The 24027-nt window shown below is 41.4% G+C and overlaps 2 protein-coding genes across 4 annotated transcripts; one reads left to right on the plus strand and one right to left on the minus strand.

Annotated features, from left to right (window-relative positions):
- Positions 1–1600: 1600 nt before the first annotated feature.
- On the minus strand, positions 1601–11111 carry PPIL3 (peptidylprolyl isomerase like 3). 2 transcript variants are annotated; one of them, XM_077830318.1, is made up of 7 exons: positions 10971–11111; positions 9376–9421; positions 7668–7742; positions 6138–6231; positions 5340–5407; positions 4712–4830; positions 1601–2555 (listed from the first exon to the last, which is right to left on the minus strand). In XM_077830318.1, exons 2-7 carry the CDS (start codon positions 9376–9378, stop codon positions 2429–2431), a joined length of 486 nt encoding a protein of 161 aa, XP_077686444.1. In that variant the 5' UTR covers positions 9379–9421; positions 10971–11111; the 3' UTR covers positions 1601–2428. The 2 variants fall into 2 exon arrangements, with proteins under 2 accessions (XP_077686444.1, XP_077686446.1); XM_077830320.1 differs by lacking the exon at positions 7668–7742.
- On the plus strand, positions 10538–23422 carry NIF3L1 (NGG1 interacting factor 3 like 1). 2 transcript variants are annotated; one of them, XM_077830317.1, is made up of 7 exons: positions 10538–10689; positions 12415–12858; positions 15269–15434; positions 16497–16623; positions 17086–17224; positions 19732–19815; positions 22285–23422. In XM_077830317.1, the coding sequence occupies exons 2-7, from the start codon at positions 12423–12425 to the stop codon at positions 22467–22469; spliced, it is 1137 nt and encodes a 378-aa protein (XP_077686443.1). In that variant the 5' UTR covers positions 10538–10689; positions 12415–12422; the 3' UTR covers positions 22470–23422. The 2 variants fall into 2 exon arrangements, with proteins under 2 accessions (XP_077686443.1, XP_077686442.1); XM_077830316.1 differs by lacking the exon at positions 10538–10689 and adding an exon at positions 10962–11086.
- Positions 23423–24027: the final 605 nt, after the last annotated feature.

A 24027-nucleotide genomic window follows, 5' to 3' on the forward strand; every position in this document is an offset into this window, starting at 1 on the left:
CATGAGAGACTGACCACATCAAAGTAAATCTCCATTAGAAATTCCTGTCAGCCTGCACCCCTACTGAGATTCAGCACTGACAAGCAGCATAAGTATCTAAACACATTTAACCATACTACCTCCTTTCCGACATGCAAATGGGCTGTTTTTAAGCCTCTTATACCTTCTCACACATTCAAATGTATTGTCTGTTCTTAGGGACAAAATAATAATACTTTGATACATAGGGAATGCATTTGATATATGGGTCTCAATGGTTTACAACGCAATTTGCATTATCCCCATTTTACTGAGAGGGATACAGAAGCATGGGAATTGAGTGATCTACCTAAGGTTACAGAGCAAGTCAGTCACAGGGTTGGGAATAGAACTCAGAGATCTCTTGAATCCCAATTTCCCAAATTAACCATATTGAATACTCCCCTCATATTCAAAGCACTCCACAAACATTAATTAATCCTAAAACTAATTTCCACAATGGAAAGAGGCATCACAGCAGATTTTACATAAATCAAAGAATCACATAAAATCATCATCTTCCCCTTAGAAAGCAGAACAGTGCATGATCCAAACAGGTGATCTGTATTTGATGAGGATTTGCATGGGAAGTGTGTTCAGTACCAGTGATAAGAGATTGAGGTGGAAAGTGATAAGTCAGAAGGGAGATGAAAAACCAAAGTGTACCAAATTAAGTGTGATTCTTCTTGGGATTCTGGCAAGTGGGAACTGAGGATAGTATCAGTAAGTTTATTTCACTTTCAAGCAGGGGCGTAGAAGGGGAAAGAGAAGGCGCACCAAAGTATTTTAATACCCTCGGCTGCATGCTTTACAAATGGAGACTCTTCGGCTTCACTTGTCAGTGGGTTCCTTTCTCTCATCATCATATTGCATTGCCCTAGGTTACTGTAGCTCTTATCCCACAACACACTGATTTCTACTAGGCCCATCTTCCCTCTGCCCCTATTACTTGTGGAATAACAGGAAGAAAAGGAAGTTAGCGAATGCATGGTCATCTAGTATTCTTGAACAGAAGCTGTGCACAGATATGAACATTTATACTATCTGTGACAGAATGAACCTGTGTCCACACCCCACATCCGATTGTAAATCTTTGCACAATATCTTGTATAGTATCATTTAAAAACTCATAATTTCCTGGTCATTATCATCCTGATAAAATGTGTGGCAACACTGCATGTGAAGTCATGAGATTCCACTGTATGGTGTTATTAATTCATGTTCCAGACTGAGGTTGGCAAACAGGTCTGTCTCAAACAAAGGAATGTGTGCTCTGCTTAATCTGCATTTAAGCGGTAAACAGAATCATCAAACAGGAAGGGAAACAAAGGGCATTCAAACAGGTGAGGGACAAAGTAGCAACGAACATCCTGCCCTATAGATTCTTTGTCTCCTGAATCTCCGCTGGAAGTTTTTCAAGAGGGGGACTGACACTCTAAAAAGGAAGGACAAACACCCCAAAATATCCCCCCCATCTCTCTGCCCATCAATTCACTGCACCCGAAGGAATAAGGGACATAGACATTGGACTGGAGAAGAAGTCCTGACCTAAGAAGTTTGGTCAGTAAGACTGCTGAAAGCATGTGGTGAGAAATTTTGCTTTAATCAGATATAGTCTGTTCAGTTAGGCACCAGTAGCGTTTTAACTTTATTTCCTTGTAACCATTTCTGATTTTTATGCCTCATTACTTGTACTAACTTAAATCCCTCTGTGTAGTTAATAAACTTGTTTTATTTAATCCAGTGTGTGTAAACTGAAGTGTCTGGGAAACTCCATTTGGGATGGCAAGTTATGTGAATATTATTTCTATTAAAAGCAAATAATGGACTTTTTATAAACTTGTATTGTCCAGGAGAAGCCTAGGCAATATAGGACATACATTTCTGAGAGGGGGTGGGGAGGGTGGAATCTAAGACTTGGAGTGTGTTGGGCTGCAGTATAACCCAGGCTGGTTAGAGCCAAGTTATGGCTGGCTGGCTGCAGCACGCACACAGACATAGCTGGCAGTGACTTGCATGCTGGAGGCTGTTAGTGACCAGTCCAGGCTGGAGCCTACAGCAGCGAGGCATTGGAAGGGGCATCCTAGGTTAGAGGGCAGGGGTGACACAGTGCCTCATTAGTCTGGATTGCACACTAGAATGTTACACTGTCATGTTCAGTACTGTCATGTTCAGTACTAAAAGTTCATAAATCAGAGCCTTGGCAGACTGTCTGGAATAGCTGGAACTAGAAAACCCCATTTGAGGCTCCCCTTTGGACCCTGCCTGATGCTGTCAGCTCCTGAAAGTCCTGCATTCAAGCAGTAAAGGTCTGATCCAAATTAACTAACACCTTTTTAGTGTCACATCAACACTATGATTAGAAGTCAGTCTGACCAGCTTCTCAGGAATCTGTCGAGGCACTTTATGTCTATGAAGCCAAAGGGTTGGCATGAATTGTGACATCCTTAATGTGAACATCGTTAAGAGGTCGGTAGGTTTTCTCATTCACTGGGAGCTTCTCCAGCTCATCTAGGGTCTCCAGACCATCAATTACCCTGGAAAGAAAGCAGAACAATCATGAGAATTCTCTTGTAATGAAAGGCCCACCTTTCCTTTCATAGTCTCGGTATTCCAAAGCAATTTACAGTGAATTAAGGTACCTGCCATGCAAGGACTGAGTAAGGAAGTAAGATAGCTATTATGAGTTTACTAGTAATTTAATGTCCCCTGGACATAATAACCTATTGTGACAGAGAATTTTGAGTGGCCACGTATGACTCGTGGGAGGGTGCCACAGTCCTTTTAATTTCCACTTGGGTAGCCAGAGAGATCTAATGTTCCATTTAAAGGACAGCATGCTCCTTTCCCCTGCCCTGTCAGCACTTAATATGACACCCAAACTGGGTTATGATTTTTCCTCCCCAGAAACAGGATACAAGTAACTCCCATTGACTTTGCGATATCACAATTCATCCCAACCCTTTCACTCCATAGCTATAAATTGCCTGAGAGGATTCCCGAGAGGTTGGTCAGACTGATCATGGCATTTAAAACTACTCTAGCAAGATACTCATCAAACTGGACTTCACTGGGAATTACTCATGTCCTCTGACTGGGGAATCAGGCCATGGATGACAGATTCTAATCAATAATGTTCTGACACAGAGGCAGGAGCGGTACTAACCGAACCATTACTGACCACATAAATCTGATAGCTCTGGGACATCCTAGATACTGATTTACTACAGGATAAATTTAGAGGTAGAGTTTATACTTCTGGGTTTCTGTCCAAGCTGGAAAGGTGACATGAGAAAGCAACTTAACTCTAATAGATACCTTACAACTCTTTAAACAACTGTTACTATGACCATCTGAGAAAGAGGTAAGGAAACATCCAAAATACTATGAGGACAACATCAATATAAAAACCATGTTTCTCTATGATACTTGTAACAACAGTAGGTAAAAAAGTAACACCTATGCCTAGATGACTATAACTGAAAGATCAAAGGAAAAAAATATTGTTTTCACTGCTGGGAGATAAAGCAGTGTTTCTCCTAGCAGTTTCATTCCCCATACTATTAGGATAAATTCATGAAGCCTCACTTCATGTGAATAAATTAAATATTCAGCTCTCAAAAATATCCCATGCTGGTTTATTTCTCCCTTTAAAATGAAAAGGAGGACCGGTATGCAAAATTGTAGTGATGACCAAAGAGGGAAATGCTACAAACCAAAAGAGAGAAACTTACAGACACTGTCAATACTAATAGGCCCCAAGTTGGGCCTACATTTTCTTTTCAATTTGTGTATGTAGTCCTTGTAATTCTTTAACGTTTCATCCCCCAAAATGCCATGCATAACAGTGCTCTTTCCCAAAAGAAATATATTCCAGTAGCCCCCCAGCACTCAAACAGGACCAACAACAATTCACAAGATTTTTTTCCCTTTTTCTATTCAACCTGAATGTCAGACTCCATGGAAAGCTACTCTTTGATATATATTTGAAAGGAAAGTTTCAGTTTTAGTACGTTAGTTTAAATCTCTGACTTCTGAGATCTCTTGGGCCCATCAACATGTACGTTCTTATCTCTCAGAAGCTAAAATAAGCCCAATAGCAGTATAATTGGACTTACAGCATAGCTGGTAAAGCACACATAGTTTACCAAAAATATGCCATTCAGACCCTCATTGCACAAGACAAACAAAATAATTAGAGGTCCAATCCTACAAGCAATTCTACTCAATTCAGTGTGACTACTTGTGAGAGAAAGGGGTTTGCAGATCAGGATACACATTTGTAATGCTATAATTTATAAACATTTTCCATGGAAAATTAATAACTGCAGCACATTTCATAAAATATTGACTTGTGGTATGATTACCTCATTCTGTAATTTCCACATCCAGAGACTGTGTCCAGAACCAATTCTACATAATAAACTAGTGTGTGCCTGGGTGATAAAGATATTCACCTATTTTAAAGGGGCAATTATAATTAAAAGTGAAAAATACTTTGCTTATGTCTTTTAAAATACAGTACAACAACCTTATGTAGTATCTAAAGAAGTCAGTCACAGTTCACACTTATGTAGCCAAGACTTGTACAGGTTTCTGCTGTAACAGGACTATAGATTTCTACTACAGTTGCCCTGGTGTATCCTTGCCCTTCATACTGTATCATGAGGAGGCACACTGCTGGGTCACTTACTTCCCAAAGACAGTATACTTCATATCAAGGTGTGGCTGTTTGCCGTATGTAATGAAGAACTGAGATCCATTGGTGTTTGGGCCATTGTTTGCCATGGAAACGACACCGCGGACACTGTGCTAAAAGAGAAGTAGAAATGGAAGAAAACGCATACATACGTATTCTGTGAATGCATGACTGCAGCCGACAGCCAGGGCTTAGTTACCTAGCACTCTGACTCCCAATCTTTATTAAAATAGACAACAAAATCTGACTCCCTCCCAGTTGCCAAAACCCTCCTTTGTGATCCGCAACTAGCCCCTCAGATCTAACTCTGCCATGTCAGATGTCTCCCTTTCACCCCTCCCACAAGGATGCGTGAAAATCACCTTAGACCAATACAAAACTTCCCCACCTCACCCTCCACAGAGAGAAGCAGCCCTAACTCTAAATTTCCCAAACTACTGAAACTCTCCAGTACCCCACTTCAATAACAAGCCTCCCATTATCTTACTGTGGGCTTGGACTTTAATTAACATATTTTCAAAACCGTTACTATGCAATACTATGCAACGTTGATCGTCTCTTGCTCTTGAGACTGAATTCATGTGAAGAAACATCAATAGTATATTGAAGAGCACAGAAATACCTTTAGGTGTTCACTATATTCATCTTCAAATTTCCTGCCCCAAATGCTGTTACCTCCTTTCCCAGAGCCTGAGGAAGTAGTGACAGGGATGGATTACTTTCTTCTCAGGGTTGAGAAAGAATCTCCTATCACAGTCATTTTCAAAAAATTTTGAAACAGAATATTGGTATCTTCAGTTACAGTTAAAACTCTAGATAGCCTGTAAGCTGTCTGAGGCAGGGAATCAGGTTTTCGTGTGTGTGTTAGATGCTGTACAAACAATGAGGACCTGATCCCAATTGGAACATATGGGTGCTACTGCAATTTAAATAAATAATAACTTAGAGCAGGAGAACAAAAGACTGAGATATTCCCAAATTCAAATTAATATGACAGCAAACAGCAATAGACGTGAACCAGGCTTTCCTTCAAATAGCAGACACTTTCTGAATCATAGTCCTAAATGCCACACAGACAGTGTTCAGAGGCAGTGTGACCTGGTCACAAGCATGGGAAACAGGAATCTCTGCATTCAAATGCTGGATCTCCCACTGATTAGCTGTCAAATCACAGCAAATGATCATGGAGATAATACTAGGCACAGAATGCTGATTGAGAGGATTAAAATTTGTACAGTGAGCTGAAGATGTAATTAGCTTATGACTAGAATTAATATTTTAAATCCAGAGTGAATAGCAACTTATCTGAAAGTACCCAGATCATGAAAGTCGCTCTCATCACGACAGCGTTGTGTTACTTATCTTGCCTCCCACCTTTGAGAAAGGGCTCAATATACCAGATATTAATGGAAGGATTTACCTGTTGGATCCCCTGTCTGCACCATGAATCCTTTGATATTCCGGTGAAATATGCAGCCATTGTAGTAGTTACTAGCACAAAGAGCCAGGAAGTTCTATAGGAAGAGCAAGAGTGCTCAGTAAGAAGCAGTCCAGCAGTAACATGTTCTGTGCTGGACACATTATGTTATTCTGAGAGGAACACTCAAGGGTGACAGGAATAAAATTAACCCTTCCAGCTTTGGTTTGTATTGTGAGCATAGTATGCTATCACTGTGTTATCTCAGACTGCTCCTGGTTATTGAAATACATTTAAAAAAAATAAGTTTTCCATGATCCCTCATTACCTCTCCCTTCCTCCTTAAAGACTGACCAAAAATACTAACTGTGCCAGTAACAATAAAAAGTAGACTGAAACCTTTTACACCAAAACCAATGCATCAGGATTGGTGGTTTTCTGCAGACACTATATAGAGGGGAAAAAAATATCTAATGGACACAAACAGTTGGTCATATTACATGAAAAAACACTCTTCTATAGTGTTTTATTTATATTCAGACTGGGACTGCCCAAGACTAATTTAGTAAAAGGCAAAGTTTTGCAAAAAAACCCAACCCCAAACCAGGAAAAAGGTAAGATGGCCAAGTTTTTTTTCTCTCTCTCTCCCCTTTTGTTTTTAAACTCATTTTATCTTTTTTATTCTTCCATGTACGCTGGTAACAGAACATTACAAAGTGGGGTCTCTTGTTAGGAAGCTGAGTTAGACTGAGGGTCCTATAAACCTATTTTGCATAGATAGGCTCCTATTGTGCAAAGATTTATGAGTGTACTTAACTCTAGGAGCTGTGAGTAGTCTAACTGAAGTAACTGAACTACTCTTGCTGTTTCAAATTAAGCATGTGTAAATATGTTTGGGTTCAGGGCCATAATTAGGAACATAAGAAATGCCATACTAGAGACTATTTTTAATCCCACTCCTGTTATTATGGCAGCAGGTCCTGCAGGACCCATGGGATCCTGGTCCCACTGCAGGGTTCTACACTAGTCTCCCGCAGGTCCATCTAGTCCAGTATCCCATCTCTGGTAATGGCCGGTATTAGATGCTAAAGAAGAAGGTGCAAGAAGCCCCATCATGGGCAATCATGGAATAATTTGCCGATAGAGGAGTTTTCTTCCTAATCCTTGACAGTGATTATCTTATGCCTAGAAGCATGAAGGTTTACATCTCTTTTACATTTGTATTCTGTCTAATGTAATAGTGTTTTCATTTTCCATATAAATGTCTAATCTTATTAAACTCTTGGCTTTAATGATATCTTGTGGCAATGAATTCCACAGGTTAATTATGCACTGTATGAAAAGTTCTCCTGGTATAAGTTTTATATTTGTTCCTTTTCACATCCACTGAATGTTCTCATATGATGCAAAAGGATAAATGGAAACATCCAAAATTTACTTTCTCTATACCATTCATTATTTTGTTTCTGTCATGTCCCATCTTATCTGTCTCCTCTCAATGCTAAACAGTCCCAGTCTTGTCATATTACTCACTTCACAGGCCTTAGGTGTTCGCTCACAGAATATCTCTATTTTAATATCTCCCACATCAGTGTGTAGTGTGACAGCCTGAAGGGAAGGAAAAAAAATTAAACCAGAATTTTGACTCAAAATCAAAGACTGAAAGCTACCAACTCTGCTCTATTCACTAGTCACCCTGGGAATATAAATGCATTTCCATTTCCAGCTAACTGTCTGTGTATGTGAAGTTAAGATGGAGACCAAAATCTGGATTTGTTCCTAAATCAAGTGAATTCCCTGAGCCCGTATGCATGGGATCTCACAGACACAAAAAAGCTGAGCTACATCCAGTAGTTAAAAAAAAGTTGTCAGTAAAACTGAGAACAAGATTAATGCTCAGAGCTTTTCTCGTTGTGCTGTCGCCAAGCATCACTCTGAGGAGTGAGACGGTGTCCCATGGACCTGCTCACATCCCTAGTGAAGACAACAGGAAGAGATTGGACCTCATGTGAATAAGGCCTGTAATTAAAAAGAACTAACAAGGTATTCTTCAGAGTAATAACAAAGCTCAGCTGCATATATTTTTTCATCTCTGTGAACCATACCAACACTTTCAGCTCAAAGATGAGAGAAAAAATAGCCTAGTCAGTCATATCTCAGCACACCCATGCTGAAGTCCCAAGTTCCTCCCAGTTTCATTCCATGAGATGGTAGTACATGCACTCAGTCAGTCTATAGTAGATAGGAACAAGGGCCATATGTCACTGACTTGCAATCTTTCTGTTGAGTTAGCACTGATGGGCTGCAAAAAGTGTTTTATATAAGTCCTTCCTCTGAAAGGTGGTGGCTGCAAAGCGCAATTTTCTCAAAGATTCAGTTGAAAGGGGAAAAAAATAAAAACAAATCAGTAGTGTTACTCACATGAGTCAGTCTGTGCTCTGGATTATTCACAATGTATTTTGTGTATATGGGAGGGAATGTTTTTTGGGGGGTTGAAAATAAGCAATGGGATACACAAGTTTTCAGACAGATGGGTGTGCCAGATCACAGTTATCCAAGTGTTACACACAAAGCCATCATGCCTCTCTTCACCCAGATCACAAAATCACAGCACTTACATTGAAAGAACTATATTAATGTGGTGACAAAGCATCACGCTTACTAGTAGAGACATACATGTACAGAAAAAATTACAGAACCAATGTTCTGTGGTGCACGTTTCCATACTTTATATAGAAAGAAGGGAAGACAATTGGCTGTGATCTCTATGGAGCCACAATAAAAGAAGTTTGTGTATCTATCTTGTTTGAGAAATGTAACCTCACACTTTATTTCCTGGGTTTTAAATTCTTTCCATTTTTTAAACTCTAACATTCTTAAAAGGGTAATATGTACTCAGACCACAGATATGTATTTACACCCTTAACACAGTTTTATGTGGGAACAGAGACCAAATGAGATGACCAAAATCATTATCCAAACCAGAATTTGAATTTAGTGCTAGTGAATCTAGCAGCAGAAGGCTAATGCACTACCTAATCTCATGAAATAGTAAAACTGACATATTCACTTTTCCACAGCACACTGGACAGAAATCAATTAAATGGGTAGCTGAGCTTTACATCACAAGTTCTTTACAATAAACTAAATTGTGGGATTATTTGGGATTCAGAGCTGCTCTCCAGTTCTCAATACTAGATTCATAAAATTTAAAAATATATCTAAAAACTGCCTGTCTCACCATGTCTTTTTGTTAGGAGTCCAATGCAGACAAGTCAAATGGTTTCCTGCAAAGAAAACACATTTATTTTAGTTTTTCTTCACCAGCTCCTTTAAAAATTCTAGAATCTTTTAGGTGGTCAGTGAAACTATACAAGTGATTGCACTATGGATTTTTACAGTAGTGTTCAGATCAACCTGTTCATAAGCATCTTATGTATATTACATAAACTACCCACCACTTAGAGAACTAGAAATTAATTGAACAAAGTATTTTTATAAACAAATCAATATATAGAAAAACTTCCATATGATGAGAGCCTGAAGAGATTGCAACTGTTCAATTTAAAGAGAAGATTCATAGATTTTTTTAAAGCCAAAAGGGATCATTATGATCTAGTCTGTCCTCCTGCATAATACAGGCCAAAGAACAGCTCTCAATAATTCTTGCATCAATCCCATAACTTCTGTTTGAGCTAGAGCATAACTTTTAACGAAACTGAGATTTAGTCTTCACTTAAAGACTGCAAACAATAGAGAACCTACCACATTTCTAGAAAACCATTGGAACAATTTTAATTAGTCACTGTTAAAAATCTGTGTCTGAATTTGTCTAGCTTCAGCTTCCAGTCCCTGGATCTCACTATGTCTTTTTCTGCTAGTTTAAAGGGCTGTTTACGATAAGAAATCTCCTCATACAGGTATTTGTGAACCGTGAGCAATTCACTTCTTAACTTTTTCTTCAACAAACTACAGATGATCTCTTGAGTACCTCTGTGTAAGGAAGGTTTTCCAGACCTCTAATCATTCTCCGAGCTTTTTTCTAAATACTTTCCAATTTTTTTGTATCCTTTTTGAAGAGTGGCCAAGTCTCAGTAACGTACAGACATAATACAACCTCCCTAATTATAACATTTCCCAGCTCATATATTCCAGGATTGTATTTGTCCTCTTAGCCGCTTATGTGACTGTGGAATTGTGGTTTATTTGGGCATCAGATAAAACATTCTTAAACAACTCTTTATTACAGTTCACATTTTTAAGGTTACATTTTTCCTCCCACACTCAATTATGCTCATGGTTGCTTTCAGCTTTGGGAAAGTGGGCCTTTTAAAGCACCCAGTATAGTAGACAGCTATTTCCGGTGGTCAGGACACTATTGCTGGCACATAAAGGAAATTAGGCTGTGATCACTTGCACCCAAGTAACTACCCACGTTATGTTCAGGGACCAATTCCCGTTCGCCCCTCAGAACGAAGTCTGATACCGAGCAACGCAAGGTCTGTTACGGCCCAGCACGGGGACTTTTGAGAGCAACCACCCATCACAAGCAAAGGTTAGAGATGGAGGAAGCGACCAGCCCGCTCCCTCCTCGGACCGGGCTGACTGCTGGGGGTCCAGAGACAAAGCGGCTCAGCCGGAGAGCGAGGGCTGGGCCGAGGGGGCCAAGCCCTTAACGACTCAGGCTCTACGGGGCTGCCCCAGAGCCGCTCGGCCCGGGGCAGGTGCTGGTCAGCCCAGCTGAGGGGCCGCTGCAGGGGAACTGGGGCCTCCGGCCCGGCTACCCCGGCGCCCCGGGAGGGGCCCAGCCCCCGAGCGCCGCAGCCGCCCGCTCACCTGCTTGCCGCGCTCGGTGCAGGCCCAGCGGAAGGGGCCGCTTCGCAGACGGACCAGGCCCCACGCGGGGCGGGGGCGCTTTTCAGCGAGGCGCCGCCAGTCCCAGCCGGGCCGAGGTAGGTGGGTGTCGGTGCGCCCGGGGGCCTGCGGGGCCGGATCTTGGGGGCTGCCCTGCCTGGCAGGGGACGGGCCCGCCTGAGGGGCCCGCCCCCGGACAGAGGCGCTGACGCTGCCCCAAGCGAGGGCTGTCAGCGCGGCGGGGCTGCGCGCCGCGGGGGTCGGGTCATAGCGCCCTTCCCCGTGGCACCACTGGCCCGAGCAGGAGCCCTAGCCTGGGGGCAGGAGCGGAGCCCCACACTCTCTGTCATAGCTTCTTCCCTGGCTCTGCTCCCTGTGGAAACCCAGGCTCCCCAGACCAGCCAGTGGCGTCCCTATGGTGGCATAGCCACAGCTTGTCTTACCTAGGCAGTGTTGCTAGATCAGGTAGCTTTTCTAGCCCTTATGGGTGCGCAGTAAAAGCATGGGAACATGGCCGAGCCTGCCCCATCTTCCCCAGACTGCAGAGAGCCTGAAACAGGAGTTCAGCAGGGTACCATTGTGCTGCTAACCCCTGTGTTAAAGGGGTGTGAAAGTAGAGGAAGGAAGACTAGTTACAACACTAGAAGACGAAGTAAAAGTTTATCTTTATGATGGGGTTTGCAAATTCAGCCTTAAGATTTTCAAAGACACTGAGCTGAGAGAAGGATTGCTCTGCCCATGACTTGTTATTTAAGTCTGCCCAAGACCACAAAAGCTCAAGATCCCAAGATCTCTTGTGCTGCATGTGTTTAAAGTCAGCCCTGGTTGCTTCTGTAGTGTCTACCTCTGTCTCATATGCAGCGTTCATCAGTGTTGGAGAGCAAAGAATGGCACATTTTCCCCCCTGGTGGCTAGCAGTTCTTGTTGCCGTTACCGTCTGATCAAAAGCTGTGTTGACTTGTCCCCAACATATCATGTTCACCCATGTGTCTGATAATTCTGTTCTTTACTACACCAATTTGCCTGGTACTGCAGTTAGGCTTATCAGCCTCTAATTGCCAGGATCGCCTCTGGGCCCTTTTAAAAAATTGGCATCCTCCAGTCATCTGGTACAGAGGCCGATTTAAGCAATAGGATACATACCGCTGTTAGTAGTTCTTCAGTTTCATATCTGAGTTTCTTCAGAACTCTTGGGTGAATACCATCTGGCCCTGTAACTGACCACTTTAAGTTATCAATTTGTTCCAAAACACTTCCATTTCCATCTCTATTGAAAAATATTGAATGAGATGCCCAAGTGGAGGTGTTTTCATACCTGGGCTGGATGTTGGCCAGTCTGAATGCTCAGGCATTGATGTTTAACTCAGAATTATCTTAAATTTCTGCCCTATCCCTCAACATCCCTAATTATGTTTTGCCTCTTTAGATATATGCATGCTGCTGTCCTGTGTGCACCTGATTCGCCGACCTCTCCAGTGCATCCAGCCTTTGCTTGTCTTGCCTTCACGCTCCTTCATGGATCTAAAAGCTCTAGTTTCCTCCTTGAATGACTTTGCTTCACTCTCTCTGGCTGAAAGCTGGGACAATGTAGGACTACTGGTAGAACCGAGCCCACCCCATACTGTGAGCACACTCTTCCTAACTAATGACCTTACAGAGGAAGTAATGCAGGAGGCATTGCAGAGGAAGGCAGATCTTATCCTCTCTTACCACCCACCCATATTCCGAGCACTCAAGCGCATTACATGGAAAACCTGGAAAGAGCGTCTTGTGATCCAGGCTTTGGAACACAGAGTCGGCATTTACTCTCCACACACAGCATATGATGCCATACCTCATGGAGTCAATAACTGGCTAGCCAAAGGACTTGGTGAGATACCCCTTTTTTAACTGATACTCAATTTAAATTGCTCTTTAACAATACAGTGTAAGTCTATGAGAAATGTCTTTATCAATTTTCCCAGGTGCTTATATGCATGATTTGAGTTTATTTTTTTAAAAGTGTGTTTTTTCATAATTTTAAAGTAATCTAAATCAGTGGTTCCCAAACTTGTTCCGCCGCTTGTGCAGGGAAAGCCCCTGCTGGGCCAGGCCGGTTTGTTTACCTGCCGCATCAGCAGGTTCAGCTGATCGCGGCTCCCACTGGCCGCAGTTCGCTGCTCCAGGCCAATGGGAGCTGCTGGAAGTGGCGCGGACCAAGGGATGTACTGGCCACCATACATAATCATATGTTGGTAAAAAGTTCCAGATAGCTCTAGAAACCAAAGTTCATAAATTAAGTCTCTTATTTATCCACAGAGTAAACTTTCCCACATTGTACGATAAATATGACTCAGCTCTGACCTGAGAGAGAACTTTTAAGGCAGAATTTCCAAACTGGTCTGTGGACCACTGGCTGGCTGATCATATAATCTTGGATCTCATCCTTGGTTCCACCTTAGTGAAAAGATGGGAGCCCGTGATGGAGTACTTATTTTTTCACCCAAAAAGCACAGCATGTAAATTTCACTGTCAGCTAAAAATGTATACATTCTTTAATACTTTTATTTATGTGACCCCATCATATGGTATCTGAGCACCTCTGAACCATTGATGGATTTCATCCTTGCAGCATGTCTGGGACATAGAGAAATATTATGGAACTGAGGCCCAGAACAGATTGTGATTTGTCCAAGATCAAACTGGAAATAAGGCATTTTTTTTTTTCACATGGAGAGTAATTAACCATTGGAAAAAAATGATGAAGGGTTGTAATGAATTCTCCATCATTAACTATTTTTAAATCAAGACTGGATGTTTTTCTAAAAGATACAGTCTAGGAGCCACATAAGGTCGGTTCTATGGCCTGTGTTATGTAGGAGACCAGATGATTTCAGTGGTCTCGGAATCTATAAATATGCAGGAAGCCTGTGAAGTGAGAACTGAACCTAGGTTTCCTGAGTCTTAGTTCAGTGCCTTGACCATCAGACTGTCCTTCCTACCAAGCAACTGTAAGCAATTGTTATAGTTATCACAAAGATGTTACGTGATTGGGACTAAAAGGCAAAGTGTTCCACATGCTCATGAATGCTAGGTGTTATTTAATAAGGCACTCCAACCAGTATGCAGAGGCAAGTATACTGGCATTTAACACTAAACTAGAAAAAGTACTAGAAAAATATATTGTAAGAAACAATCCTGAACCAGCCTCTGGGGGATGAGCCTTATAGGTCTTTTCCATCTGTAATGTCTATAGTTCTGTTATCAAGTGTATGAGAACAGAACCATTTGAGCACATTTGGTGGGTAACTTGACTACAATAGTTTAAGCCACAGATCACTGGATGTGCTCTGGTGCCTCCTGGATAATAAGAGTGGTTCCTTTCATATGTTTAGGGTGTAAGAACATTAAAAGAAACATATCCATTGATACTTAATAAATCATTCTCCCTCCCTCCCAGCAATCCTTATTTTAAGTTAGAAAAAAGTAAACTTTCTTCTGTTTTTATAAAGAGTTAAAATTGAGTTCTGCATGTATGATGCACTCTTGGGCACAGACAAGCTTTTGTAAAGTGCAAAGTCTAGCCACTTATACAGTATTTTAGCTACATGAAACCTCCTAGATTTTTATTCTTTACACTGAAAAATGGTTCAGGAATCATTGGTACTATATTTTCAGTAGTTGGCTCTCTAAGGCAGGTTTTGTACAGTACATCTTTGTGTTTATACAATACTTAGCACTGTGGCCGCTAGACAATAACATAACACAATACAAATAATATGTTAGCATTAGCCTATACGTACTTAAAACAGATTCAGTCCATCGGAGACAGCATGGCTTAGGGGACCACTGTTGGTGTCAGGAGAAGTGGGTTCTAATTCTTTCTCTGCTATTGACTCATTTTGTGACCTGGGTCATGTCACTTCACATCTCAGTGCTTCAGTTTCCTCATCTGTGAAATGGCGATAATAGTGCTTACCCACTTTATAAACCACTTGATCTTTAGATTAAAAGCACTACAAATGCTATTATCATCATCATCAAGCTGTTGAACAGTTTACTACAGATCATAAAAATAAGTTGAGACTTGTGTCTGACCGTAAACCGGCCTTGCAAAATAATTATGGCAATTTACCAACAGAAGAACAAAATCTGCTTGCCCATAGTTATGCTGATGATGATAAAGAAAAAAGTAATGCTATTTTATTCACTTGCCACAAAAATAATATCTTCTGTGGTTGAGTGGACCAGTACAATTTTGCAAAGCTGTTAAATTTCTGTACTGCATGTTGTTTTCTCAGGTGCCTGTACCACTGTCCCACTACACCCATCAATGGCTCCCAGCTACCCAACTGAGGGCACTCACCGGGTGGAATTCAGTGTGGACCATACTGAGCACCTGGAGACAATCCTATCTAGCATGCGAGGGATCCCAGAGATTTCATCTCTCATTACTCTCCCTGCCAGGTACTGTGCATGGTTCTCTGTTGTTTTCTTCTGTTGCTTTGAAAAGGGAAAGGTGTTTCTTAAGATGCAAACTACAATAATGAGAAATAATATACAGGTGACTATCTAAGATCTGGATAAGATGTTATAACTTCTTATTGAAAGTTTTTACCATTGTGGGATAGTGGGCCTTTAAGATGGAGATCGAGATTATTTTACTGTTATAAGTTTCTCTGGGTATTCTTCAGGCACTGGTTTTTATGTTCATAGTTGGTGGACTTGGATGCATTTGATGATAAATCTGACTTCCTCAGGTACAGCCTTCTGTGTCAGGACTTAATGAGGGAAGTTATTTAACTTAAAGTGTAGTGACCTCAATAATAAGGAGATGGTTAATGTGTCAGCAGAATGTGTGGGCCAAGTGGTATGTGGATATAGTGGGAATAGCTTTTTGTATGAAACTGAACTTTATCTTTAGGTGGAAGCTAAAAAGTGGCCTTCATGCCATAAGGAAACCTTAAAAATCTCATTTTCAAATCCATTTCACAATTTGTTTGGAGTGAGAAGAACTGACTGAACAAGATGGATAGTCTTTCCTTTTAAAGAAGCCGTTTTTATTACCAAGTGTTGAAATTCCAATCTGCTTTTGTGAGAACATTGAAAATAACCTTTGTGGAAAAAATTTTAAACATGGATGCTAATGGCATTAAGAGACTAAACAGAACATGTGACCCTTCTGTAGTGTTTCTTTGGGCCGAAAGAATTTGAGTTCAGTTTGCTCCACAAAGTCTAAATTTAATATTAAGTACAAACTGGGATTAAAGGGTGGCTAGTAACTCAAGAAGTTACAGGTACCAGTCCAACTGCAGAGATGGAGAGGAACAATTTTGTCATTCAGTTTGATGGGAGCAGTTTGGCTTAATTCCCGCATCCCCATTAAGCTGTATGTTTCTTTTATAGTAGTGTGTTGGTCTGGTACCACATCTCCTTTTTCTTTCTTCTGTGATAGAAAGAGTTATTCCATTAACTAGATTCTGAAATTCTGTTTTCTTAGTAAACACCAAAAATGCTGTCATTTCTCAGGGCTGAAGGTGAGGAGCAGACACGAGTCAGTTTGAACTGCACCCAGAAGGCGCTGCTGGAGGTGGTGGCATTATTGTCACGGAACAGCCTTCTTTATCACAAGACTGAAATAATGTTATTACAGAAGGTAACAGAATTCCCATACCAATTCCTCTTTCCATGAATTTAGTGCTTGTGAAAGGCACCAGGTTGATAGCCCTGGACACGGAAATCCTCTACTCACAGACCAGATACAGCACTATCAGCAGCAATGCAAGTTTCCCTGAGATGCCTCTATCAGTTTGCCTTAACACTGACCTTGAGGGACTTGAAAGCATTTACTTTCTAAATCTGTGAAAATGATTGTGTGACCTACAGTAGCACTTCAACTAATAGTTAGTGTAGATGTGGCCAACGTGTTACCTAGTCCTTTGCAATATCATATGTATCTTTCTTTTGTAAAGCACTCAGAAACTGACTCTGTTTAATTACTGCCCCTGTACTCAGCACTGTGGTGTCTAGATGTCAGTTCCTGTTAGAGAAAAAGGTGATGTGAACAGCTGCAGGGAGCACATTCACAGTAATTTTTTAAACTTCTGCTTCTCCGCAGCCTCTGCTTCCACATACTGGAATGGGACGCCTATGCACGCTGAGTGAGCCAGTCTCCCTGTCAGCCTTGACTGAACGAATCAAAAGCCATCTAAGGCTGCCTTACATACGCCTGGCCCTGGGAATGGGGAAGACGTTAGGTAAACAAGTCCACAAGTGTGTTTGATTTTTCCACTATAATTAGTGCCCCATAAACACAAGAAGTTGGTGGAGTAGTTATTACTGGTGTATTATCTCTCCTGTAGGACAGATATGCTTCCTAGTACCAGGTGGGTCTAAAGAAGAACTGGTTTTAGTAGTTATTATACTACATATATTCTAGAGCAGGGGTCGGCAACCTTTGGCATGCAGCCCATCAGGGTAATCCGCTGGTTGGCTGCAAGACATTTTGTATGTTGACCATCCACAGCTCCCAGTGAGCACAGTTGGCCGTTCCTGGCCAATGGGAGCTTGGGGAAGCAGCGGCCAGCACATCCCTGCAGCCTGCTGCTTCCAGCAGCTCCTAGTGGCTGGGAAGGGTGAACCGCAGCCACTGGGAGGTAGGGGTGTGCGTGTCCGTGTCCATGCGTGTCTGCAGGCAATCAACGTAAACAAAATGTCTCGGGGCCCACCAACAGATTACCCTGATGGGCCGTGTGCTGAAGGCAGCCGACCCCTGTTGTAGGGACTCCTTTTCTAATATAGTCTGAATTTTAACAGTGAATTTTGTGTTACACTGGTTATCACTGTGAGGGAGAGAGCACACAAACAGCATGAGCTGTCTTTTTCCATGAGTTGTACAATAGCACCTCCTGTTATAGGTTCTTTCCCAAGACTTTTGGGGACAAACAGACATGCCACCTTGAAGGTAATATTCTAGAAACTCTTACATGATGAATTGAGATTTAACTTCTCCTTGAAATAGTAAGAATACAGTATACTTGTATAGCACCATACAAAAATATGTACATATCTGTTGGCATTATTAATATTGATATGGGAAACCACCAAACACTAATTTAACCATTATTTTAAAATATTTTATTAAATTCAAAGGTCAAATGATATTTATACAATTGTTTTAAACATGCCTAAAAAGCCTAAATAAGCAATTTACTACATCCAAACAATAACAAAACATTACGCATTTGATTAAGATACTTACAAGTGGGCTAATCCCAGGGCTGCTTAGACCCATATTGGTTGACTTCAACCTGGTCAGGCAGCTATTAGCTATGAACCCTTTAAGAATTTACTTTTTATACCCTTTCACAAACAAATGGTGTTGTAATTGCCAATTACTGACGTTAGCTAAAAGCCAATTTGAGGCAATTTACACTTATTTTCAGTTTTAAATTAGGTAAGATTTATGCCCTCTTTTTTCCCATTTTTATTTTCTCTGCCACTCCTTGCTTACAAGCAAAACAGTGGGAAGGTTTGGGCTTGTTTGTTTTTTAAAGACAGTTTTTTGTTTTCTTTTTTGTTACTGCAACTCTTTATTTTCACAGCCTTCTTTTACCTTCTGTTGGGGGCCTTCTCCCTACTAGCCACAAACTATAAAGCAAATGTTATTTTTTTTAAACCAAACTTAAGCTAACTTTAATTTGTTTTATTTTATACTTATCCTACAATATCCATGTTTTGTGAGAGGAGAAACTGAGGCGTAGAGAAAGGACTTGCCCAGGATCAAACAGCAAATCAGTAGCAGAACCTAGAATACAACTCAGGTCCTCTTGATCCAGTTACCTGTCCTAAACCCCAACTGCCTCTCTTCAAACAGGATAACTTGTGAGACTGAATAATTGGGAAAGCTTGTCTTAGTTTTTGGTATTATCCCTGAGAAAGGCAAGTCTTATTAAAAAACTATCAAGATTAGCAGCTGTATTCCTAAACCATGCTCAGTGTTTTAAAGCCCCTAATTCAGTATAGACCAGGGGTTTTCAAACTTTTTTTCTGGCGACCCAGTTGAAGAAAATTGTTGATGTCTGTGATCCAATGGAGCTGGGGCAGAGGCGTTTGGGTACAGGGGTGAGGGCTGTAGGGTGGGACCAGGAATGAAGGGTTCAGAGTGTGGGAGGGGGCTCTGGGCTGGGGCAGGGGATTGGGGTGTGGGCTTACCTCGGGCAGCTCCCAGTCAGCAGTATAGTGGGGGTGCTAAGGCAGGCTTCCTACCTGTCCTGGCACCGTGGACCATGCTGCACCCTGTAAGCAGCCAGTAGCAGGTCCAGCTCTGCATGGCTCTTGCCCTCAGGCACTGCCCCTTCCCCCCCCAGCTCCCATTGGCTTGTTCTTGCCATATACATATGAGATCATTTTATTCATTACTAATAAGACACTTCAACAGATGAAAACTTAAACTGCAGTGGTCAAGAACCAGCCACTGTGTAGCAATTTCCTCTTTTCTCCACACATCAACTGGAGAAGGTTCCTGCTAGTGAAGAGGAGCTGTCCATCCATCACTAGTTTACAGAGACCATGGCTTTTTGCTGCATTCCCAGTTAGTGGCCCATACACCTCCTCCAAACTAATATCCCCTCCCAGCACCCAACAAATTTCCATTGGGTGTACGACCAAGACAAGGGTTAGCACTGCATTTATCTGTTTTGAAGCCAGCATCAAGTCTGAGGGGTAGGAAGGCAGTTTAATTGTGGCACTTGCTGTCTTGCAGAAACCAAAGTGAAGGTGGCTGCTCTGTGTGCTGGCTCTGGGAGCAGCGTCCTGCAGGGTGTGGAAGCCGACCTCTATCTCACTGGTACGAGACTTGTTGTTCCATACTTAGCTTTATAAAATCGTCACTAGAAAGAGCAATCTGATTAGTTGCTGAGGAATCCAGCTGTGAAGAAGAATGTGGTATAATTGCAAACGGCAAGGAATCAGTTAGTTACTAAAAGAACAAATAAATCCTACAAGCAACAATGCAGGTCAAGTGCTAGATTGACCACCTGGTAACCTATGATAAAGATGTCAAATGTAGGAGAGACTCTGTTCAAGATTGTAGCCCAGTGTCCATGGGGAATTTGTCAGTCATCCCATCTTAGTGCAGATGCTTGTATTAGATGTGTATACATGCAAACAATTCAAGTCTAACAAAATTGTGGGCTACGTCTTTCTAATCATTAAGAGTAAATGATGGGCTTTTGAAATAACTAAATTTAAGAAATAAACAAAAAGGCTCCAGTCTTGCAACTGAAGGCGCAAGGGTGCATGACTGTGTGGAGCCCCACTGACTTAAAAGGAACTCCACATGGTGCAGTCAGTTGCAAAGTTCAGGGACTAAATCTAGGAGGAGACCTACAGTAAAAACTTAATCCTCATCTAAGATTCTTAACATAGCATTTTTCTTTAGGAGATGGTAATCTAGATTGCAGTAGCTCCCAAAATGTGAGAGGAAGACAGTCTACAACCCCAAAGAGCTTCCACTCTAAAAAGAAAAAAGAGAAGAGTAGGGGAAGCAAAGTGATCAGCGTGAGGCTAAGCATATGTTTCATTAGCAGGATGTTCATTTGTTGGTTTTGTGTGTTTAATTTTGAAGTGTCTAATTTAAAAATCATGTCTTTCTGCCACACTGGTTCCCAGCTTCAATTCCAGCATCCTTATAACCTGTTCTTCCTATATGTGAGCAGTTCACTCTTACCATACACATATGAGACCAATCACATAGGTGATTAGTGTTGTGGAAGAAGTTAGGATTCTGTAGTCTGCCAGATGGACATGAAACCTTTCTTCTCTCCAGGTTACAGCTAGATCTTCCTTCTGTTAGATCTAGCTATTCAGTTTTAACCTGTAAACCTGGAAATCCACGACCTTCTGGACTGTGTGTAGCCCCATATTCCTAAGGCTGGGCAACTCACCTTCATTCTTCCCAACCTGGCTCTCCCAGCACAAAATCCAAACCAAAAGATGCACCCTGTAGAACATATCAAGTTGTTCTAACACAGTTTTCAATTAAACATTTCAAAACATCAGCTAGAATTACTGGTATTACATTAGTGCCTAAAATGTGGTAGGTGCTGTGCAGACATACAGAAAGGCAATTACATCACATAAGCAAGACATCCTTCAACAGCCAGTGCTGTGTGAAAAGCAAACTGTCTGGTTTGTTTGCACATATAGTCACTGCACTTCCAGTATCTAATATTGCTTTATAAGGTACAGTAGGATACTTGGTGTCTGAAAGATGCTGTGTAAATCCAAGCTCTAACCTGGGTAGAGGTAGAAAAAGTTCCTAATTGGTTAAATCCTCAGGAGGTCTCTGGAAAGTGTCTGGGAAAGATAATTTCAGCCATTGCATGACAATCTAAAACGTAATTATTGTTGACAAAGAACTACATAGTAATGCAGACTCACCTGGAACGGTGTCATAGGGTAACTTCCCCCAGCTAATAAGAAGCTGTGGCTCCAGAAGAGGGTTCTTGGTCAAGAGAGCCTCGCTGGTAAGGGACCTAGACATAACCTTAGTCTATCAACTCCACTTAACTCAGTCCCTTCCCCTTCTAGCTAGAGATGCTGGGGGAATTTGTACAAAAGTTCCAGCTGTGGGTGAAATAAACTAGACCCTGAAGGAGCACTGTTCAGTATACATCAGCCTCACTGGACTTACTGAAGTCCACTAGGGTAAACTGAGGTAGAGACACAATGGTGGTGCTGCACCAGGCCCGCAGAGGTGCACTAGGAGCGAGGGCCCTCCATGTAGATGGATTATATAAACACATAGAAAGTTACTTATTTAAAAAAATAGGTCTAAATTATTAGGGTTAATGACAGATTTTAGAAAACTACATCAGAATATTAGTGTACTATTGAGAATGTAAATATAAAAATAAGTCTCCACTGGATGGAGGTGAGGGAAAAATAGTAAGAGTAAAAATTCCTGCAGAGGTGGGGGTTGTGGGGGCAAATACTCTTAAATTTTATGTAATGAAGTGTTTGAGGTCATTTAAGGTAAACAATTCTGTAAAGTTAACATTCATGAATTCTTTAAAAAGAGCACTCTTGTATAGTGATGAATATCACAATCTGCATCACATTTCTCCTTTTGTGGGAAACATATTTCCATAGTTCTCTATAGGACTGTATTCTAGAAAATGGAACAACATAGTATTTTTGCAACACTACTCTTCCACAGGAGCAGAGACTTTTTAAATATATTTACTTACAATGAACTACAAATGATGCAGGTCTAAATAGCTAATCTACGTGGTATCTCTTCTCATTCTGGCAGGAGAGATGTCCCACCATGAAGTACTGGATGCTGTTGCCAAAGGGATAAGTGTGATTCTGTGTGAGCACAGTAATACTGAGCGAGGCTTTCTGTCAGAGTTGCGAGATATGCTGGCTACACACTTAGAGAATAAGATCACTATCGTTGTGTCAGAGAGAGACAGAGACCCTCTTCAGGTGATATAGAAGAAAGCAAGGGTCACAGCATGGAGTCCAGAGTGTGTTCCCCACCACCGACTTAATGCAAGTGCAAACTTGATTAAGATGCTCTGAACTAGTGCAGTCCAGAATAACTGTACAATACATTCCCCAAAAGGACCATAACCCTCTTCACAAGGCAGCAGAGGTGCCTACTGTACTTTCAGTGGAAACCTCAGACACTAAGCTTTCCCTGTGCAATGTGCCTGCTTTCAAAACAATGGCTGCAAGTGCTCCACTTGTAATGCACCATCCCTACCATGGCCAGCGGCTTTACAGACCCAATCGGGACCTTCCTCATAGGTGATTGTGTATGACAACATTCAAACTACTTTTGTCTGAGGATCTGGAGAAGCTTCACTGACCCAGTCTATATACAATTCCCTTTAATATTAATTTCCTCTAACCTAGACCTTGCACAATCCAGTTCACTCTGCCCGGCCAGCCCACATTGGTTAGAAGTCCATTCTTGTTATTAGGCCACTGTAGTTACCTGGGAGCAGCTCTGAGTACATAGACTTGAGCATACATGTTATGTGAGGGATTTAGCCAGGAATCTTCACTTAAAGATAAGTGGAAGCATGTGATTAAAGATTCTCTGCCATCTAACCAAAGCACTCATTTAATCATTAGTAAAATGTTTTCTGAGGCTAAGCTAGAGCTTGTTTTTTTTCTGAACTTTCTTTGGGTAAATGAAAATATTATTGTATTACGCAGTATTGCAGCAGGCTCAGCTGCATCATATAGACCAACACAATTGACCATAATTGGAATGCCAGCTGTGATACTAATTACAACTAATACAGTAAATGCATTATGATGTATCTGGTAGTCAAATGTTTTATCACCATTATGAATGCAATTTACTAAGCAGGAAGGGGAATTCAGACTGAATGAAGGACTCACTCCTACTTTAATAAAGTCAATGGGTGCAGAATTGATCCCAAAAAACCTAGAAATTAATTCTGTATTAACGGGCAGCCATTAAGTGACAGGAAATTAATGCACAGCTTAGGCAGTCATTTAATTGTTTTGAGAGGCTCAAATTTAGACATACTGCAGGGATTATTTACAGCAATTTACCTGAGCCTACATGAGGCAAGAACTGATTCTCTCTCTCTCTCTCACACATACACACCTACACCTACCTGTCTGTTAGCAGAAATGTACATCATCCCAGGAACCCATATAGCTGATCTGAAAAGGTTACCTCACTCCTGCCACCTCTGATTCACTGACAAAAAAAATCTGAATCAATTAAAAGGTTAAGAGTATTACAGCACCACAGTGCTTGGTCCGAGTGAGTTTCAAATCTAGCAGAAAGACAGCTGATACTTAACTTCACTGGAAGCACACAGTTCCACCTCTATCTTTAACAATATGGGGGGGGGGGGGGGAAGAGTACAGCACTGCATTGTGGCCCTCCAAAACAGAATTCAGTTCAGTTTTCAGTTCTACAGTAACCTGAGCATCAAGTGGTCTAAGCACAGGACTCAGTATGTGATGGGCACTAAAACAAAGTCCCTCCCCTGCTTAGATGGGAGTC

Source organism: Eretmochelys imbricata, chromosome 11 (assembly GCF_965152235.1).
Source record: "Eretmochelys imbricata isolate rEreImb1 chromosome 11, rEreImb1.hap1, whole genome shotgun sequence".
NCBI classification, from domain to species: domain Eukaryota; kingdom Metazoa; phylum Chordata; order Testudines; family Cheloniidae; genus Eretmochelys; species Eretmochelys imbricata.

Coding starts and splice junctions, on each gene's coding strand:
- PPIL3 (XM_077830318.1), bottom strand. Junction 5,408..6,137: donor GCAGACAGGGGATCCAACAG/GTAAATCCTTCC, acceptor CTACTTCCTCAG/GCTCTGGGAAAGGAGGTAAC. Junction 2,556..4,711: donor AAGTATACTGTCTTTGGGAA/GTAAGTGACCCA, acceptor CTTTCTTTCCAG/GGTAATTGATGGTCTGGAGA.
- NIF3L1 (XM_077830317.1), top strand. CDS start 12,423: ATGCTGCTGTCCTGTGTGCACCTGATTCGCCGACCTCTCCAGTGCATC. Junction 12,859..15,268: donor CTGGCTAGCCAAAGGACTTG/GTGAGATACCCC, acceptor TTGTTTTCTCAG/GTGCCTGTACCACTGTCCCA. Junction 16,624..17,085: donor AAATAATGTTATTACAGAAG/GTAACAGAATTC, acceptor GCTTCTCCGCAG/CCTCTGCTTCCACATACTGG.